The sequence below is a fragment of the Podarcis cretensis genome (assembly GCF_951804945.1).
Source record: "Podarcis cretensis genome assembly, chromosome: 1".
In the NCBI taxonomy this organism is placed as follows: Eukaryota; Metazoa; Chordata; class Lepidosauria; order Squamata; family Lacertidae; genus Podarcis; species Podarcis cretensis.
In genome coordinates, this window is record NC_137170.1 from 59,641,163 (window position 1) to 59,660,764 (window position 19,602).

Below are 19,602 nucleotides of genomic sequence, written 5' to 3' on the forward strand. Positions count from 1 at the left end.
TTGCGTTCCGTGGTGACCCGGAAGAAACAGAACGCATTACTTCTGGGTTTCACAGCTTGCGCATGAGCAGATGGTCAATATGACGTCACGCGCATGCGCGGAAGCGGCAAATTATGACCCACACACTTGCAGACGTGGGTTGCATTTGCTTCTGCATGCGAACGGGGTCCGGAACGGATCCCGTTTGTATCCAGAGGTACCACTGTATGGAGTTTTAAGAGCTTTAATGAAATCTAAGTAGCCAATTATTTGGCTGCAGGCTCCTAATATTCGAGACATAATTAAATTACAAAAGAATGCCAGCTTTTCCAAGGCTTTTCCACAGGCAGTGAACTGCTTGTGTTAAAGTATTGCATTTTTTATTATGCATAGTGCTTTTTAATGTTTTGTCATAAAGTGTAGAAATATTTTTCCTTTTTTGCTGTTACACCTTGACACCATGTTTCAGCCACATTCAGATAAATTGAGCTGAGACTGACGGTTCCTTTGGAAATGAGCTGCTGTCAAGATCAGGAGGGAGCTGTTACTGTTCTTCCATTTTAATGCTTGAGCAGTATTAATGAAAATGTCTCTCTCTGGAGCTATAAAACATATTTACCTTTTTTGTGTGGAGGAGATTTACTGCTTCACATCAAATTTTCTGTCATTTAAAAAATGTGTCTTAGATTTAATAGCTGTAACTCTTCAATGTTTGAGTTCTGAGTGTTAAGACTGAGAGGTTGTGTTGCTTAAAATAAATTGTTGTCATTGGATGAGCATAAGTTGATGATGAGCCCATACCCCTTATCTCTAAATGAACATTACAGTACTTGAACTTACATGAATGGAGCCTGCCAGAAACAGCCTGAATTAAGACAGATGTTTATTTTTACAAGCTCCATTGCTACAGAGAGCTTGCAGCCCACAAAAAATAATCAGATATTTCTTAAAATTATGGCGCATTCATTGCTAAAGGGCAGGTTCAGAGATACTTACACTGATTGGCTGCTTATCTTATTGAAGTTAATGAATGTATTTGTGGAAGAGAGTCCTATTTAGCTTCACTACATGTATAAAACTATTACCGTGGAGAGAATCATAACAATGTCAGTTGCAGTGGGTATTGCCAAATCGCTCATTCTCTCTGTACCTTAGCACACCATTTGATGTTTATCTGCGAATTAACTGCACAGTACTGCAGGAAATGGTACACATATAAAATAGAGCGTTTAACTCTTGAACATGACAAGTTTTGTTTCTTAGAATTGCGAAGGCAATGCTCTTCTTTTGCTAGATATAATAGTTAAAAAGTGACGATCGGGTAAGAGTACCTTGAATAAATTTTCAGCAGTGAGGTAGAGGAAGGTTAGCATGCAGTCTTAAACAGGTGACTAAAATAAGTATGAAACCCCACTCCCCAATCACCCTCATTTACTTAATCAAAGTCACTATCAGAATTTACTCAGAAATTACTGTGGGGCGGAATTCAATGTTGTGATATGGCAGTTCTTCCACTAGGGCAATCCCCTAACAGAAAATCTCTCTTCTCCCACCACATGCTGTTCCAGGGACTCTCCCAGCCCCCAAGCCAATTTGGAGAGCAAGCCCCCACCCCCCAATTTGGGTGGGGGAGCAAGGGGGAAACCCTCTGCACAAGCAGAAGACTTTGTGCAGGGATTTATTAGTTGAATCCTGCCACGTGCATTAACATTTTTGCAGGTTTTCCTTCCCTTTGGGGGCGGGCCTGTCCTAAGGACATAAGAACAGCCCCTGGCCAGGGACTTGTCTAGCCTAGTAATTTCCGCTGCAGCCATCGAGATGCCTATGGAAAGTCCTCAAGTAGGACATGAGGGAAATAGCTCTCTCCCACTGCTGTTCCCTAGCAAGCTGGTATTCAAAGGCATGCTGCATCTGTTCCTGAAGGTAGTATGCAGTCCTTAATAATCTTATCTTTGAGGAATTTGTCTAATCCCTTTTAAAAGCTGTCTGAGTTGGTGGTCATCACCACATCTTACAGTAATGAATTCCATAGTTCCAACTATTCACAGTCTGTCCTAAATCTTCTGCCACTTGGTTTACTTGGATGAGGCCAGGTTCTACTATTATTTATATGACAGGAAGTATAGCTTTTTAAAGTCCACTTCCTTCACAACATGCATAACTACGCTGCCCACACATTATGTCTCCCTTTCTTGTTTCCTTCCCCCTCTAAACTAAGAGTGCTCAAATGATGGTAACAGGAGGGTTGTTTCTGTCCCTTGATCATTTCAGTTGCTCTTTACAGTACCTTTCCCAACTCTAAAATATACTTTTTGTGATACAGTAACCAGAACTATACACAAAATTCCAGGTTTGGGTGCACCATAGATTTGCACCTCAGGTTTACAATACAGTGGTACCTCGGGTTACATATGCTTCAGGTTACATATGCTTCAGGTTACAGACTCTGCTAACCCAGAAATATTACCTTGGGTTAAGAACTTTGCTTCAGGATGAGAACAGAAATCGTGCAGCGTTGGTACAGCAGCAGCAGGAGGCCCCATTAGCTAAAGTGGTGCTTCAGGTTAAGAACAGTTTCAGGTTAAGAATGGACCTCCGGAACGAATTAAGTATTTAACCCGAGGTACCACTGTATTGACTAATGATCCCTAACATGGAATTCACCTTTTTCACAGTTGCTGGACTTTGAATTAATGTTTTTATTGTGCTATACATCACAACCCCAAGTTCTTCTTCCTGGTCAGTCAGTGCCAGCTCAGACCCCATTACAGTATATACATCATGCATCACTTTACATTTAACATTGATCCACATTAGCCATGCAATCCCTTTTTTGATTTTGCTGCCTTAATAATTTGTCATCACTAGTAAACATGCCACTTCAGTGCTCAGGCCTAAGCCTAGATCATTTACTAAGAAGTTAAAAAGCATTGGTTCCAATCCAGATTCCTGGGGAAATACAGATTCTTACATTCATTCATCCATTATAAGGGCAATCCATTTAGTCCTCCTATCTGGTTTTTAACTGATTAATATTGTAGTCTTCATAGATCATAGATCATGAAGATGCTGCAGTATTCCTAATTTAGCTTGAAAGTCCATGTTGTATAACCTAAGAGTACTAGGTGACTTTGGGTCAGTCACTCTCTCTCCTCTAACCTGCCTTACAGGAACTCCTTAAAGGAAAGATAGGTTAAGGAATAATGTTTGCAGGTATCTGCAGAGCCAATTATGATTTTCATCTTGTCATGTGAACACACATTTAACTGCCTTGACATTGACTCGCTTTTATTTATTCATCTGATTGCCACTTTTTGTCCCAAAGGGCCATTAAAGCATTATACAACATATGAAATACAATATAATCAATACAAATACAACACAGCAGAAAAGTTTTTCAAACTGAACAGCTTAAAAGCGGTAAATTTTATGATTACCGTATTTTACAAATATTTGAGTGGGGGGCATTGTGGCATTTGCAATAGAGATAATCATACAATATGACAGAGAACATGCTTTTAGGGTGCTGCAGGTTCCAGGTGCAGTTACTGGTATCATAAGTTAAAAGGAAGATCAGGAAGTAGCTGATTTGTCCAGTTGAGATGAGCAAATAGTCTGACCTGGTATAAAGCAGTTTTCAGTGTCCCTACTGTCAAAAACACCTGATTGATCACAATATTTTGCATCAGAACCCAAGCAAGTAAATTTCTGCAAAATCTTAATAAGGCCTCCTCCAGTGATTTTTTTTGTGTGTGTGTGTGTGTGTGTGTGTGTATTGTAATCCATTACTTTTTTGTCTGTTGATGGAAGAATATGTCAATATTTGGAGGTGTTGTTGCCAACTGTGCTTCTACCGATTCTGTGGCCAACAAACTATTTCTATGAATCACCATTGGGCAACATGAGTCCTATGATGTTAAAATATGCATTTATGGAAATCCAAAGCATCTGTTTTACAGCCAGCATGCATATGAACTGTATGTGAAAGTTTAAAAATAAGCATCAGCAAGGATGTTATATTGGGGAAAGTATCTACTTGATATTTGTATGTATCGGCTACTAGAATTTTAATCACATATGGGACATAAAATTTAACCCCAAAATCTTAAATGCACTGTGTTCTCTCATCTTTTAGGTGGCAATAATTGCTGGAAATTTTGAGCTCGCTGAATATATCAAGAATCACAAGGAAACTGATATAGGTATGTAATAAATATATATATATCATCATGTAAATTAAGACTTCCAGGGAGTCTTCTCTTCTCATGAGGTGGCCAAAGTATTGGAGCCTCAGCTTCAGGATCTGTCCTTCCAGTGAGCACTCAGGGCTGATTTCCTTCAGAATGGATAGGTTTGATCTTCTTGCAGTCCATGGGACTCTCAAGAGTCTCCTCCAGCACCATAATTCAAAAGCATCAATTCTTCGGCGATCAGCCTTCTTTATGGTCCAGCTCTCACTTCCATACATCACTACTGGGAAAACCATAGCTTTTACTATACGACCTTTGTTGGCAAGGTGATGTCTCTGCTTTTTAAGATGCTGTCTAGGTTTGTCATTGCTTTTCTCCCAAGAAGCAGGTGTCTTTTAATTTTGTGGCTGCTGTCACCATCTGCAGTGATCATGGAGCCCAAGAAAGTAAAATATAGTCTGACCGTACTTGGAATTCCATTCACTGGTGATTGCACTTCAGATACACCTCATAAACATTAGGCAGGAACCTCACTATGTACAGTAATGCCCTATCTTACATGGGTTTTGGTTCAAAGGGTTCCATGTATACATGGAAATGAGGCAGGGGCGGGGCAAGGTCCACTTGGGGCACTGGATCTGGAAGTCAAGAGATGCCCTTGCGGGATCTCACAGGCCATTCCCATGCTAACACCACTATCAGCTCACATTGTGGATAGAGTGACGATAAAGACACAAATCTTAAATTAAACATATAAGTTAATATAAACCCTCCCATTGTCCAAATAGGTTCCCACATGAATTGATGTCTCTATACAATATATTTGAATGTAGCCAGGACAGGGAGGTCTAAACCATTGTGTAATAGATGGTGGGTATTTATCCTTCTGGGCTTTAATACTTATACTTCACCATAAGGGCTTGCAAAGTCTACATCTGTTTTCTATTTGTTAAGCCTTATACTACAGAAATACGGTTTAAAAGGAGATGAATACAGTGGTACCTCGGGTTAAGTACTTAATTCGTTCTGGAGGTCCATTCTTAACCTGAAACTGTTCTTAACCTGAAGCACCACTTTAGCTAATGGGGCCTCCTGCTGCCGCCGCGCTTCTGTTCTGTTCTTATCCTGAAGCAAAGTTCTTAACCTGAAGCGCTATTTCTGGGTTAGCGGAGTCTGTAACCTGAAGCATATGTAACCTGAAGCATATGTAACCCGAGGTACCACTGTACCTGCAAATATCAAGCATTTTGCCAATACAAAATTGACACGAGTAACAACTTCAGACCAAAAGGAATATATCACTGGACAAGGCCTCATCCTATATCTCAAGGAGGTTATTTTTGTGTTTGCATACATAGGGATGCACTGTTAGATTTCCATTCCTACTTTATTTATACTTAAAAAAAATTTGTGATCCACCTTTCCACTAAATGGTACTCAAAGTGACTATCACAATACAAACAAAATATAATTGTTGGCATCCATCTGTCTCAAAAGATGGTGGAATGCACCTCTGGGAGTGAAGTGAAACCGCTGCTTTAGCAGCACCAAAGTGACTTTCCTGGGGCACAGGTTTGGGCAGTGTATATGGAGGTCCTGGGCTGTCCAGACAAGAAGACCTCCCTCTTGGCCTTGCTCATGTGGTCCAAATGAAAACAGAGCAATACCCAGCAGAGGTTTCCCTTCTCGTAGATGGGCTACCTTCTCAGGTTGATGAGCCCCATCTGCCCCTCACTTCCCTCTACAACACATGCAGTAACTGCCTTCTTGACCATTAGACCCACTATTGGTTTTATCCCTCAATCTGCCAGAGCCTGTTTTTGCATGCAGGGGAAGTCCCTAACTCATCGAGAACCATCGGCCACCTTTGCCTGATTTAGATGGCCAATCAAAGCCATTTCCAGGGTATGGCCCTGTCACATGCTGACAGCTTCTAGGAGCCACAGGTGTTAGGTACGGTAAGTGCAGGGTGGGGACCAAATGTGTTCCCCACCAGAGGTACTATCCCTCCTCTAACCTCCCATATACTCCTAAATGCAATAAAATGTAAAGTAAAAAAGATATGTGTCAGGTAAAACCAATAAAAAGAACCACTTAAAACCAGTTTCAACATATATAAAATAGTTATGAGCCAAAGGTTTATCTTAATATTATTATATTTGCCTCCTGGAGAAAGTTCATTACAGACAGGATTATCTGAGCCTCCTTTGGAACCAGTTATCAAGGCCCTTTCTCAAGTTCTACTCAATGTGCTTCAGATGTTGATGGAACAGACAGAAGGACCTCTCTCAAGATCATAAAATTAGGCTAAGAGCTTAAGGGAGAATATGGTCTTTCAGATAACCTGGCCCCGAATCATGTAGTGCACTGTGTTTCATAACCACCACTTTGAATTGTGTCTGGAACACACCTTCAGTATCTGCTGATAATTATCCTCAATCAGTCTTGCATCATAGTCTGTACTGAGGTTTGCTTATACAACAATTAGGTTGTATCCCAGGACACCTCTCTCTCTCTCTCTCTCTCTCTCTCTCTCTCTCTCTCTCTCTCTTTGTGTGTGTGTGTGTGTGTGTGTGTGTGTGTTGTGTCAAAGAAAAACACAACCCTGAGTAGCAGTTCCTTATCCTAAACATTTGTACAACTCGCAGTACCATCCTGCAACACCAAAGGGCCTGTTTGAAGGAACTTCTATCCACCCCACCCCCCCACTTTCTCAACCAGCTTCTCCTCTCTGACCTCTTTAGGGTCTCCTTAGGTAAAGAGGTGGGGCTCGGAGATCCCATGAGTGACAGGCCTACTCCCATTCTGAGGGGCAAATTACATCTAAATAAACCCCTTGATTGGGGTATTTCATTAGCAGTGCACTTGTTACACCCCATTTCCAGTACTTAATGGGAAAAGGATTGGACTAGAATCCCTTGCCCTATAAGAAATGAATTCTTATATCATTAACACTTGTCAGTTTCATATTTGATCAAATTCTTCATTGGAACGATAAGAGGCAGGGGCAAAAAGATAAAATATTAAGACTGAAAGTCACATTTCAAGGTAATTTATTTCATGACATGATTTGAAAGAACAAGACATCTTTATTGTTTACTGACATTCAGGGAGTGAAAGGTATCCAGTTAATCTGTCACAAATTTCTTTTGCACACATTTGTATTTCAAGCATCACACTGAACACAACCTATCACCTTGCATTCTTCAAATCTTACATTCCCAGTAATAAGCTTTTATAAACATTTCTGATATATTGGAGCATTTTCCAAAATAACTGGGCACTGTCAATTGTTGTTGAGATCTGGAAAGATATTACAGTTCAGTGCCTGTACAATACCATTTTATTTTTGTGCTGAAAACCAACATTGCATCTTTGAACACTGCAAGGCTTTAACAAACTGTCCAGCAGCTAAACCCCATTGATTGACATGTATTTGCCCTCTTCTTACTGCAATTAGTTGCAGCATTTTATTTTTATTTATCTATTTATTTTTATTGAAGACTGAAGGGAAAGTAATGGATTAAAAGCTGTGATGAATAGAAAAGTTAATCCCTGATTGTTTTCATCCAGTCTACAGCTGTCTGCAAGTAAATGAGCACAGAAGGTTTAGAAAGCATTTGCTATACAGCTTTTACTATGGCTTCTATAGGATGGAGATACAAAAAACCAGCAATAATATATATAGGAATCTTGAAGGTCTCTTTAAATACAGCTATGCACATATTAAATATGCTGCGAACTGAGAATCCTTTACTTGGATAACCTATTTTTAAATCTTTTTATTTTGTTTTGCCTTGGCTCTTTGTGGTGAGATGAATTATCAGATGGATTAAATGACATGGGTTGTTCTTCCTCAAGTGAACAAGGTTTGTTTTATCGTTTACCTTCTCCTTCAGCAGCTCTGAAGATAGAAACAAGAGGGGTTTTATTTTTAAATATGAAACACATTGAGGTGGTGGTGTGTGAGTTTTGGGTAGTTGATTAGCAGACTAACTAATACTTGGATACTGTTGCTAGGCTTCAAGTCAGAGTTCTTGTATTCCTCTATAATTATGCAGAGATGTGTATATGTGAAGGTTTGTGGGTGTTTTCAAGCATATATTTTTTGTAATTTAATTTTTTCTGTGTGTGTCGATACCAAATGGCTGCTGAGCTTATTCTGTACGTTGTGTGCTTTTAGTATGGCATTTGCTTTGGAATAAAGAAAAGTATGTTGGTTTTCCAGAAATCAGGACAGTCGACATGCTGCATAAAATGAAAAATGCATTTTGTTTATATTTTGAACAAATAGGCAATGGTGTCGTTTATCTCTGTTTGCTTTTCAAGCAGTTATTCTGAAACTGGTGTGATTGAGGTCAATATTGTTGATTCCTGAGCAAGAATTTAAATTAACTGCCATCTGGTTTAATTCTACCATTTATTTCTGGCTTTTTAAAATGAAATGTTCAGCATTGAGGTTTTTTCTTTTAAAAAAAATCAGATTCTTGCAGACTGTTGTATATGTTTCAGTTTAAAAAGCAAACAGCTTTAAGCAAACAAAAACCACAAACACTATAGGAACATTAAATAAAAAGGAATATAAATCCCTGAGACAGTGAGCAGCATGTGAGAGTGGCTCTATTTTTATCTTGCCTTGCTTAATAGAACTAAAAAGGGGAGCAAGAACAAGCATGTATTGTAGCCATGTTCATTCACCATTTCAGTTATGAGTAATCTTAACCTTTAGTCATATTCTACAAAGAAATTTTCATGTAAAGTACATTTTTAAAATAATACTAACCAGAATAATAGTCCTGAAATCTTCATGGTTTTATGTTTAGTGCAAGATGTTATGAATCTAAAAAGTTGTCAGTTTTGTCATATGTGGTTCTTTAAGGATAATCTTTTCCAACTTCTATTTTGAGCTCAGCCCCCCCCCAAAAGTAACATCCATAGGCAAGCACCACCTCAGTATCTAAAATCAGTTCTATGTATTTCAATAGAGTACATGAATGTTTCCAGTTATGCATCAATATAATTATAAATGCCATGCAATTTATTTGGCATGTCAAAACATACATGTTAGGTAGCCAAGCTGGAAATTAGATATTTCTTCTTATTTTGCATAGTAACATTCAGGATTTGAGAAAGGTGCCAAAGTTCCTCTGCATTGTTCACATCCTGTATCAGTTATGCTTTGTTTATTATATTTTGATCGTTCCCTTCTTTTGAGCGGCTCAGGGTGGTTGTTCATGCTCCTCCCACATTTTAACTTCCCAATAATCCTTTGAGGTAGGTTAGGCACAGTGAGAGTTATTGATCCCAAACCATCCAGTAAGGAGGGGTTTTAACGTGGGTCTTTCTGGTCTGTCACCAAACCATGCTGCCTATCATGTTTTACAACAATTCATCTCTATGAATTAAGTTGTTACCTCACTGGCACTTGAGGCAAACCACAAAATTCCCCCTACTTTGGGCAGAGAAGACGGGGTTAGTGAAGATTTATATCAGGAACAAGGGCAGGGGAATCAAATCAATCTTGCCTGGTAGTTGAAGTGGGACTCAAAAGTTAATTGCAGAAGGGAAAGGGGCCATTCTGAATCATGCTGGGCAGGGCAGGAAGAGACCAGCAGGGCCTCCTATTTGCTGAGAGGCTGCAGTAGAGGCAGCATTGGGGGAGCAATGCCGAGGAGGTAGCAGATCCAGCTTCCAAGGAGTATGCCACAAACATTACTGCTACCGTGGGAGTGGCTGCAGCAGCCGGTGATGCCTTCTTTGGAGGCTTGATCTGCTGCCCCTGTGGACCCTGCCACCCGAGGTGGTTGCCTCACCTTATCTCAGGGGTGGGCTGGGCCTGAGTCTTTAGATGCAGCCATGGGCACTGCAGCTTCCACACTTGTTACCTCTGACCTTTCTTTCCCCGCAGAACCCTGTCAAGGGGAGGGATGGTCCATTCCTTTGCTCATGGGAGAGTTGGCAGGCTTAGGGTTATAGTCAAATGAGATGTGACATGATAACTCCATCAAGTTTAAACGTGGGCTTGTCCCACTTATTGAGTGGCGTCCAAGTGAGTGGCACAGTTGAGGAAGAGCAGGTCCATAATTTTGAGATCCTCCAGAATCTTCTGTTGTCTTCTGAGGCATAGGTAGCCTCAGTCATGTGGAGTAACCTCATGATTAAATTATTGTAACGTGCTTTACGTGGGGCTAACTTTGAAGACTTTTCAGGAACTACAGCTGGTGGCAGAATATGACTGCCTTATTGCTAATAGGCTTAATGCAAGCTGATCATATAACACCAATCCTGGCACAGCTACGCTGGCGGCCTATACATTTCCAAGCTCATTCAGCATGCTGGTATTGACCTATAAAGCTCTGTACAGCTCATAACCGCAATATCTTTTCAAGCATCTCTCCTGCTGTAAACCTACCTGGGCATTTTGGTCTTAATATGAGATTCTCCCCTGAGGAAAGTCAACAAGGGAGAGGGCATTTTCAGCTAGGGTTCCCCCATGGTGGAATGCTTTCCCTTGGGAGGCTTGCCGGGCACCATCATTAACATCATTTTTGGTGCCAGGTAAAATCTACAGTATGATCGCTTCTTAAGCACATTCAACTTGTGCGATTTCACCTATATGCATTTGTAAGCTGACTGGTTGAAATCCTTCAAGTTATATGTGGCACTGGCATGTAGAGAGAGCCTTGCTTGAGAAGCAAGGCAGAGAGCTTAAAAACTCTTCGCGTCAGATTTTCCCAGCACAAAAAGAGCTTTAAACTCTATCTTTCTTTCCAAGCAAGGTTCTCTTTTCTTGCTTGGCCTGGAATGCGCCTGTGAGATATTTCAGGAACTTGCGTGTTCCTGTGAGATCTCGTGAGAACATTCTGGGGCTGATGGAGGCCGCACACTGGTTCTGGAAGCCCCGGGATGCCCCTGGGCGGAGGGGGGGGGGTTGCTTCCAAAGGCTTGAGTACACATGGAACCCTTGGATGCAAACCCTGTGTAAGATGCGGTCATGCTGTATTTGATGGATTATATAAACTGTTCTCTTGTTTATTGATGAAACATTTTCTACGGCTTACATTTTCTTCCATCTTCTGGGTTTGTTTTATAGGTTTTCTAATGGTTTTATTGTAAAGCATTGTCTGGTTCTATGCAATGCCTTTGGCTTTTATTTTCTGAGTTAGTTGTGTAGAGACTTTTAAAAATATATTTAAATGACTAACAGTGCAAATAAATAATGTTATGGTCTCCCCCATTTTATCTCCTTGCAGCTCCTCTGTCCAGACACTCCTCCCAGTAAGAGTTACTGGAAGTAATGTCTTGTGCTCTATAGACCCTTTTATCTCTCCACCTTATGCAGATCATATCTCAGGGTCTGCTCTTAACTTGCTGGTTTCACCAACATTTTCTAATTAGATCATCAGCAAGTCAGTCTTGTAGCTGCCTGCATTACTTTCTCAATGTAGAGCTTTGGCCAAAATTAAATAAGGGTTTTCAGAAGCATTCTTTTTCTTAGTGCCTTTGTTAGATTCGGTTGTTGTTACTTCTTACTATATATGTGCCTTAGACTAAGGATAGAATAATACAGTGCTGAAGTGCGCTCTCTCTCTCTCTCTCTCTCTCTCTCTCTCTCTCTCACACACACACACACACACACATATAGTACTGGAAAGAATTGAGCAAGAGGGATTTCTGGACCTCCCGCTCCATAATTTATCTTCTTACTCCTTTTGCCCTGCAAAAATTTGTAGGTGAAAACTCAGTTTAGCCCTAACAGCAATAATAATATGTGTCACAATAAAGAAAAGGCACACAAGGCAATGAGATAACTTGTGTATCTCTAAGTGAAACAATGAAAAAAGATGAAACTCGGGAATATAAAGGACGAATAAGAAAGCAAGGTCTTTTGGAAAGAAAAGTGTAGTAGCAATCTGAGTAACTTTTTCTCTGTTGTGGCTGTGAAATTGTTTAAATGTCAGCTTGTATGGGGGAAAACTTTATTCTGTAGGATTGCAATTTATTAAAAAATAGAAATATATACAGTAGAAGAAACAGGAAAGAGAGTGAACAACCAATGCAGTAAGCTAAATAGGAAATCACATGTGACTGTGATGTTTGTTCAAGGTATAGAATTATTATTTTCATAAGAAATGAGTTTTCAGTAAAGATTTATTATGTAGTCTAGGTGTGTGTTGAATTTTTAAAAGGTTTCTGCTGGGCACACAGTCCATCACTGGAAAGTGTTTAAACAAAGAAACACCCCACGAATAGGTTTTTAAAGAAATCTTTCAGTTGCAATTGAATAGCTAAGGCTTCTGGCTGCTTACTAAGAGAAAACATCAACCCCTTTTAAAAGGCCCATCAAGTCTCACAGTGAAATTTAAGATGGCAAGAAGTAAAGGTCTGCTGTGAGGCACCAGTTATTTTTATGCTTTGTGATGGTCCACTGACTTCAGAGAGCACAGGATTAGTAACAAAGGAATTTCTGGGCTTCAGCTATTTGAGGACATTCGGGCTTTATGTAGTTCTGAAATTTTAATTATTCCCTGCAATAATTTATTATGGAAGTGGCAGTGATAACTTCATAGGAAGTAATGAATGCCTCCCCCAACAGACTTTTGTTTCCAAGAAAAATGGACTTTACACAAAAACAAGGTGGGGATAGATTTGCAATGAAGGGAAGGGGGACGAATCAAGAGAGACAAAAGTAGGTTAGAAAGAACAATAATATGAGCTGTATTGTCTACATTTCTTTTGGATTAACATGGGAGAGTGCCTTTGTGCTCAGGTCCTTCTTTCAAGCTTCCCATAGGCGTATCGTTGGCCACTGTGAGAACAGTCTGCTGGACTAGATGGGCCTTTGGCCTGATGCAGTAGAATGCTTACGTTGTTCTCATATATTTTCAGTGACCTTTTCAGTGACTTGGTATTTTTATTGGCCCATCTTTGAAGCACTACACTGACACTGGCCCTTAAAATAATAATTATTTATTATTATTATTTATTCAATTTATACACCGCCCTATATCCCAAGCTCTCAGGGCGGTTTACAAACAAGACCACAGCATATAAAATCAAGAACAATAATCCAATAAACCCCACCCCCAAAAAAGAGCCACATTCTAAAAGGGTGTTGGATGGCAATAAGATCAACCAAAGGCTTGGTTAAAAAGGAACATTTTTGCCCGGCGCCTAAAGGTGTATAATGAAGGCGCCAGACGAACTTCCCTGAGGAGAGCATTCCATAGACAGGGAGCCACTGCAGAGAAGACCTTTCTCATGTTGCCGCCCTCTGGACCTCTCGAGGAGGTGGCACACAAAGGAGGGTCTTGGAAGATGATCTCAGGGTCCGGGTAGGTTCATATGGGAAGAGGCGGGCCTTGAGGTATTGTGGTCCTTCCTTCCTTCCTTCCTTCCTTCCTTCCTTCCTTCCTTTGTCAAAAGACCACAGAGCAGGTTACAGCACAGAGCACCGATGTCAACGCCATAGCATTCTATCTATACAACATAACAAATCAAAGCTATTATATAAATACAGTTGTTATAATAATAAATGCATAATAAAATATCATAGTGGTGATATAAAATATCACATGGTGGAAGCATTTGATGTTCATGGTTTTCTGATCCCAAACATGTAATCATCAACTCGCTGAACACTGGCAAGACGATGAGTGCTGAGACTGTATATAACAGTGCTGTCAGAGCTGCCCAAGGTCCCAGCTCACAGAGGACCAACGCCAGGTCGTCGTTATATACAAAAGTCTTTATTGAAGTTCAGTTTCCATTCCAAAGCCGTAGCGCGCAGCTCTACGTCTTAAACCCTAGACCGCCGAAGTTCCGTCTGAATCTCCTCCCCCCTGACACCAGTTTAAGATTCTAGCCCTGCTCCACCTCTTCCTCTGCTCTCTTCTCCTCTGGGTCCTCCTGTCCGCTGGGGCATTCCCCTTTCTGGACTCTTCTGACGCTGAGTCCCCTGACTCCTCCCCCTGCCTCCTGCGGGCTTTAGGACCCGGTTCCCAATCCTCGTTCTCTGCTGCCCTGCGCGCCTGTACTTTTGAACTTGGCTCTCGCGCCAACCCAGTGACCTTCCTCCTGACCGTTACACTGCTTCTGTCACTGCTTCCCTCTTCCGGGATGCTAGCTGGACCTGACCTCCCCTCCGTTGCCTGACTCTCCGATGGAGGCGTGGTCAGCCCTGACTCCTCTTCTCTCCCTGCTGGGGGAGACGCTACCCCCGATACCTGGGACTCTTCCCCCCCCCCACTATGCTCAGGTGGGGAAGCTGGTCCTGATCTCCAACTGCTGCTCTGGGAGTCCCCGCTGGCCCCTTGCTTCTGGAGTGTCCCCCTTGGGACCCCCCTTGCCCTGGCCACCGGCGCCCCCTTCTGTGAATCTTCCGATTCGCTGGAGAGGCTCATGGAATCTCTCGGGCCACTGTCATCTTCTCCTACGCTGCCCTCAGATTCTTCCCCTTCGCTCTCCATCTCCCCTCTTCCCTGTGCTTCTGCTCCTGAGCCCCTGACAAGTGCATTTGCTTTAAAGTGAGATATGGAATTTCAAGAACTGTACATTTCCAATACAGGTCATGGGCATTGTTTAGAGGAGATGTCAATACATGAGAAATTCTAGGCCAAGTGCAACCTAAGGCAGCAGGCAGCTGACCCACTGAACACCCGAGAACATGCATATAATCTTTTCCTGTTTTAGATGCCATAGCCTCTATGCTATCACGAATCCTGTTTTGTAAAAAGAAGTGAATTGGGGAAATTATGCAGATGGCTATCCCCTGCATCACTTTCTACTGCAAACCAGAAGTGATTGGGAAGATGAAAATAGTTGCTAGAACAATATTCACATCAGCACCAGTGTTTCTCCATGCCTTATTGGAATAGGATTCACAAGCAAGCTGCCGGTCACAAGAAAGAAATGATAAGAAAAGAAAGCTATAGTGTGGTGGTACAAAGAGCAAGGCATGTAATTCCGTTGTAATTACAGTGTTGAAAACACTTCATGTACAATGCATTATCCCATTTCAGTCCTTACAGTTGAGTTAGAACTCTTATTGAAGGGTGTTCTACAATTATTATTAATAATAACAATAACCCTTTAAGGCCAGTCAGCATTATTACCCACAAACTGCAGGTTGAGGAGCTGAGGCTAAGGAAAAAAAATGAGTTTTGTCTGTGCCTACCTAGTGAGATAATGGAAGAAGTGTGATTTGAACCAGAGGCTTCCTAATCTGCAGCTCACAGTCTTTCATGGTAAACTGCATCAACATTGTTGTTGTTTAGTCGTTTAGTCGTGTCCGACTCTTCGTGACCCCATGGACCAGAGCACGCCAAGCACTCCTGTCTTCCACTGCCTCCCGCAGTTTGGTCAAACTCATGTTCGTAGCTTCGAGAACACTATCCAACCATCTTGTCCTCTGTCATCCCCTTCTCCTTGTGCCCTCCATCTTTCCCAACATCAGGGTCTTTCCCAGGGAGTCTTCTCTTCTCATGAGGTGGCCAAAGTATTGGTGCCTCAGCTTCAGGATCTGTCCTTCCAGTGAGCACTCAGGGCTGATTTCCTTAAGAATGGATAGGACGTTTGGTCTAAACTCTCCACTATGACCTGTCCATCTTGGGTGGCCCTGCACAGCATAGCTCATAGCTTCTCTGAGTTATTCAAGCCCCTTCGCCATGGCAAGGCAGTGATCCATGAAGGGGTGCATCAACATAGAGGAGGAGAACATTGAGGTGCTGGTTTTATAAATCCTTCTTATCCCACTGTAGATAATGGTTAGCCCAAATAGGCTCAGTTTTCCAGTGTCAACATAAAACATTCAATAATTAGCCCCCTTCATGTGTTATATGCCCAAAGAGGGCTCTGCACAAAGAAGGAGAGGTGGGTGCATGCTGCTGGCACTGATCTTGCTGCCATCTCTAGAATGCTCCTGGTGTCCACATGTAGAGCTTAGACATCTGGAAAAGTGAAGCATACACATGCAGAGCTACATGCATGTGGTCTTCAGATGACATTGTATAATACATTCTTGCCAAAGAGTACAAGCTTGCTTCCATTTCACCCCCCTCCTCTGGGACCACCTGGGCTCAAAGGCTCCATTTTGAGATGGAAGTGTTCCGCCCTCTACCCACTGTGGTGGGAACTGCTGGAAGGACTAATGCTGAATCTTACTCCACTTCCTAGTTCAATCAAGACAAGACTGGGAGCGGATTCACCTAATGTCGGCAAGGACATCCACTTGCACAATGGGGCTCCCCTCCCCTCCCTCACGTACAACCCAAAATTGGCTTGGGGGGGTGTCAGATAAGCCCCTAGAAGAGTGCACATTTGGAGGAGACGGGGGTTTATTTTGTCTTGCAAGCTGAAATGCTTGCACGGAAGGAATGTTCAACAAAGCGCAACATTGAATTCATGGCTATATCACTTATCCATTGGCTATTGAGAGCCCTGAGGTTTTTCATGATCGCTCAGGTCGTACTGTAACACACCCACCTGGGGTGAAACACATCCCCTTGTCATGTTGAAAAAGATCACCATTGTCTCTTTTGTTCACCCTTCGAAGCACACCTCAGTCGTCTTGTGCTTGGCTTTTAAAACTAACTGATTTTAGATCCTCAAAATCAGGGTGATTTCAAGAGTAGCCCTGCTTGTAGCATCATTCCTGGCTAGCTTTTGAAATGCCTTTATTAGGCTGCCCATCTCTGCACCGCCTGCTGCAGCAACCGTTGCCTGGGAAAGGCTTGCTGCAGTAGAGGAAAGCCTGTTCTTTCCACCTCCTCCTTGGAGATACCCTGATACTAAGGACACTTGCTTCCCTTCCCTTTAATGAAGGAGAGGTTTAAGTCTCCCTCTTACCAGCTTTCCAGCCTCTTATAGTTCAGCTCTCCTTCATCAGAGTGCTGTGCCTCGCTTCTTGACAGTTGAGGGTTAGTGCGACAGCCACTCTGCCCAATTTTTAGACAGTGTGGACTTCAGCTGAGTTGCTCCTTTGGAGGGTTGAGGGGAACTCTAGAGTGGCTTTTTTCACTTGCTTTATAGTGTCTGCTTTGTAATTTTAATTTGGCTGATCTGTTATTTTGGTCATAGCTGGCAGCGAGTGCAGGCAGGTGGCATCAGGTTGATCAAGTTGCAATGGCAGGCACCTGGCGACATCTCTCTCTGTGTTAGTCACTGACGTCCCTCATTGACAGATAGTTCAGGATGTAGAGATGACAGCCCCTTTGGTGCTACACAGCTGTGTACATGTCATACATTTAAAGAGCAGCCCCCAAAGCATCCTGGGAACTGTAGTTTGTTAAGCATGCTGGAAACTTTGGCTCTGTGAGGGGTAAACCATGGTCCCCAGGATTCTTGGGGGTGCTTTAAATGTATGCAGTGCCTGCAGTCCTAGTTTGCTGAAGGCTGTCAAGCATGGGTATGGTGATACATCAAAGCCCCAGCTCAAGTTGGTGGGCTGGCTGTGGGGTTCAGGTCAGCCAATGGAACCTGGTGGATTTGGCCAGAAGGTTTGTGGGGGGCAGAGTGGAAAACAATCCACCAGTCTCTGAGGGTGTGTGTTTGGGTGGGGGTTTGCTACTTGCACTTGTGCATGTTCTGCTGACTGTTGCAGATCCTGGTTTGAGCTTTGACACCCCCTCATTCCTTGCTCTCTCATCCATTGTAATCTGCTGGAAAAGACATAACGGGGGTTCCTGTTCTGTGAAAAAGGATTCCCTCAGTGTTTGCCAGGCCTTCCTGTTTCATTTGGCTTTTATTCTTATGCTCTCATTGTTTAACTTGTGCTTTATTGGATTTGTAATTATGTTTTATAATGCTGGGTAATCCACTTTGGATTGTACAATAAATAAATAAATGACTGGCACCAAAATACATTTCTGACAAACTCTGTAGAGTTACATTTAAGTAGCATATTTTGGAAGAAAATGCAAGTAGCGTAAAGACAAATTTCATATTCTTGTTAGTAGTAACTTTTGTTTTCTGCTGCTCTCTCTTGGGACAGAGAACTGTCTTTTCTCCTGTAGTGAAGGAAGGGGGTCCTGTGTGAGTTGTCACTGCGCACCTCTCCAATGGCAGGAAGTCAAACTTCTGTGAGGGTGCACTTGGTGAGCAGGACCACCCCATCACCAGCTCAACTTCCTGCCAGCTCCACTGCAGGTTGCTCTTGCCGGCAGCTCTAGGAATGGCAAAAAAGAAAAAAATGGAAAACCCTCTCCCTTCCCAGGGCTGCCAGCTTGGAGAATGGAGGCATGTCAGGCTGCAGTTGTGCAGGAAGATCAAGCGGTCCCTTGGGTGGTGGCTTTCCCTGGCCTTAGAGAGGGGGGCACTCATTCAGGGAGCAGCTACAAGTGCCGATAACCACCAACAAGAGCCTCTCGGGTTGGGGAGCCCACACAGAAAATCAGTATACCCAAGGGATCTGGTCCATGGAGGAAGCCAGTCAACCCATAAATTGGTTGGATCTCAGAGTGGTCAGACTGACTCTCCTCCACTAGGAGAGACTGGTGGAGGGCAGGCATGTGATGATCTGTTCCGACAACATTGCTACCAATATAGCACCAATGCAATGCTACTATATGCAAGGAATGCATGCTACCTTACAGGGGCCATTAGGGCCTCTTGGGACTGGGCCCCAGGGAACAGAGTGGTATATCTCACTGTGGGACTGCTGAGTTCTTTTCTCCTAACAAGTTGGTCTCTTTCCTTCCTGTTCTGTTGTTTATTTTTGGGCTATTCAGTTATTGCTTAAGCACAAACTGAACCGGTAAGGGGGTTGCCCTGCTCACCAGGTGTACTATCTCAAAAGTTTGACTTCTGGCCAGTGGAGAGGTGGGCTGTGATAACCCACAAAAGATCCCCTTCCTACAGAGAAGGAACATACTACGTTCACATCTGTGATATATTAAAATTGTACATTATTTTGGCTGGTTCTTTTATTGATCTGAAAAGGAATACGTCTATATGGCTAAAGTTTATAATTGATTGAGAGACTGGCTCTGCCTTCTGTCTTTTAAATGTTTATAATTAAAACTTAGGTTTTAAAATTCTTCATAAACGTGCAATATTACGGCATTTGCCAGTGCATATTATTTACCAACTTTCTCTAATACTATTCTGACATCTTATTCTGTGATCATTGCTGACAGATGGTTTGGCCACACTTTTAACATAAGTAATGGCATTGTGCCACTAGCTATTAATTAACATTTGAACCTGAATACAAAGTAAAGGTAGCATGCAAATAAGTGAGTTAAAGTGAATAAGTAAGTAAGTAAGTTCTGTCTTGGGCCCGGTCTTATTCAACATCTTTATCAACGACTTGGATGATGGACTCAAGGGCATCCTGATCAAATTTGCAGATGACACCAAACTGGGAGGGGTGGCTAACACCCCAGAGGACAGGATCACACTTCAAAACGACCTTGACAGATTAGAGAACTGGGCC

At 42.3% G+C, this 19,602-nt stretch overlaps 1 protein-coding gene across 5 annotated transcripts in view; it reads left to right on the top strand.

Annotated features, from left to right (window-relative positions):
- SHANK2 (SH3 and multiple ankyrin repeat domains 2) overlaps positions 1–19,602 on the top strand; it is a 339,924-nt gene that overhangs the window by 87,307 nt on the left and 233,015 nt on the right. For all 5 annotated transcript variants that reach the window (XM_079980803.1, XM_079980801.1, XM_079980798.1 and 2 more), the window contains exon 10: positions 4,115–4,181. In XM_079980803.1, the coding sequence (XP_079836929.1) occupies positions 4,115–4,181 (67 nt within the window). The remainder of the gene's footprint in view (positions 1–4,114; positions 4,182–19,602) is intronic.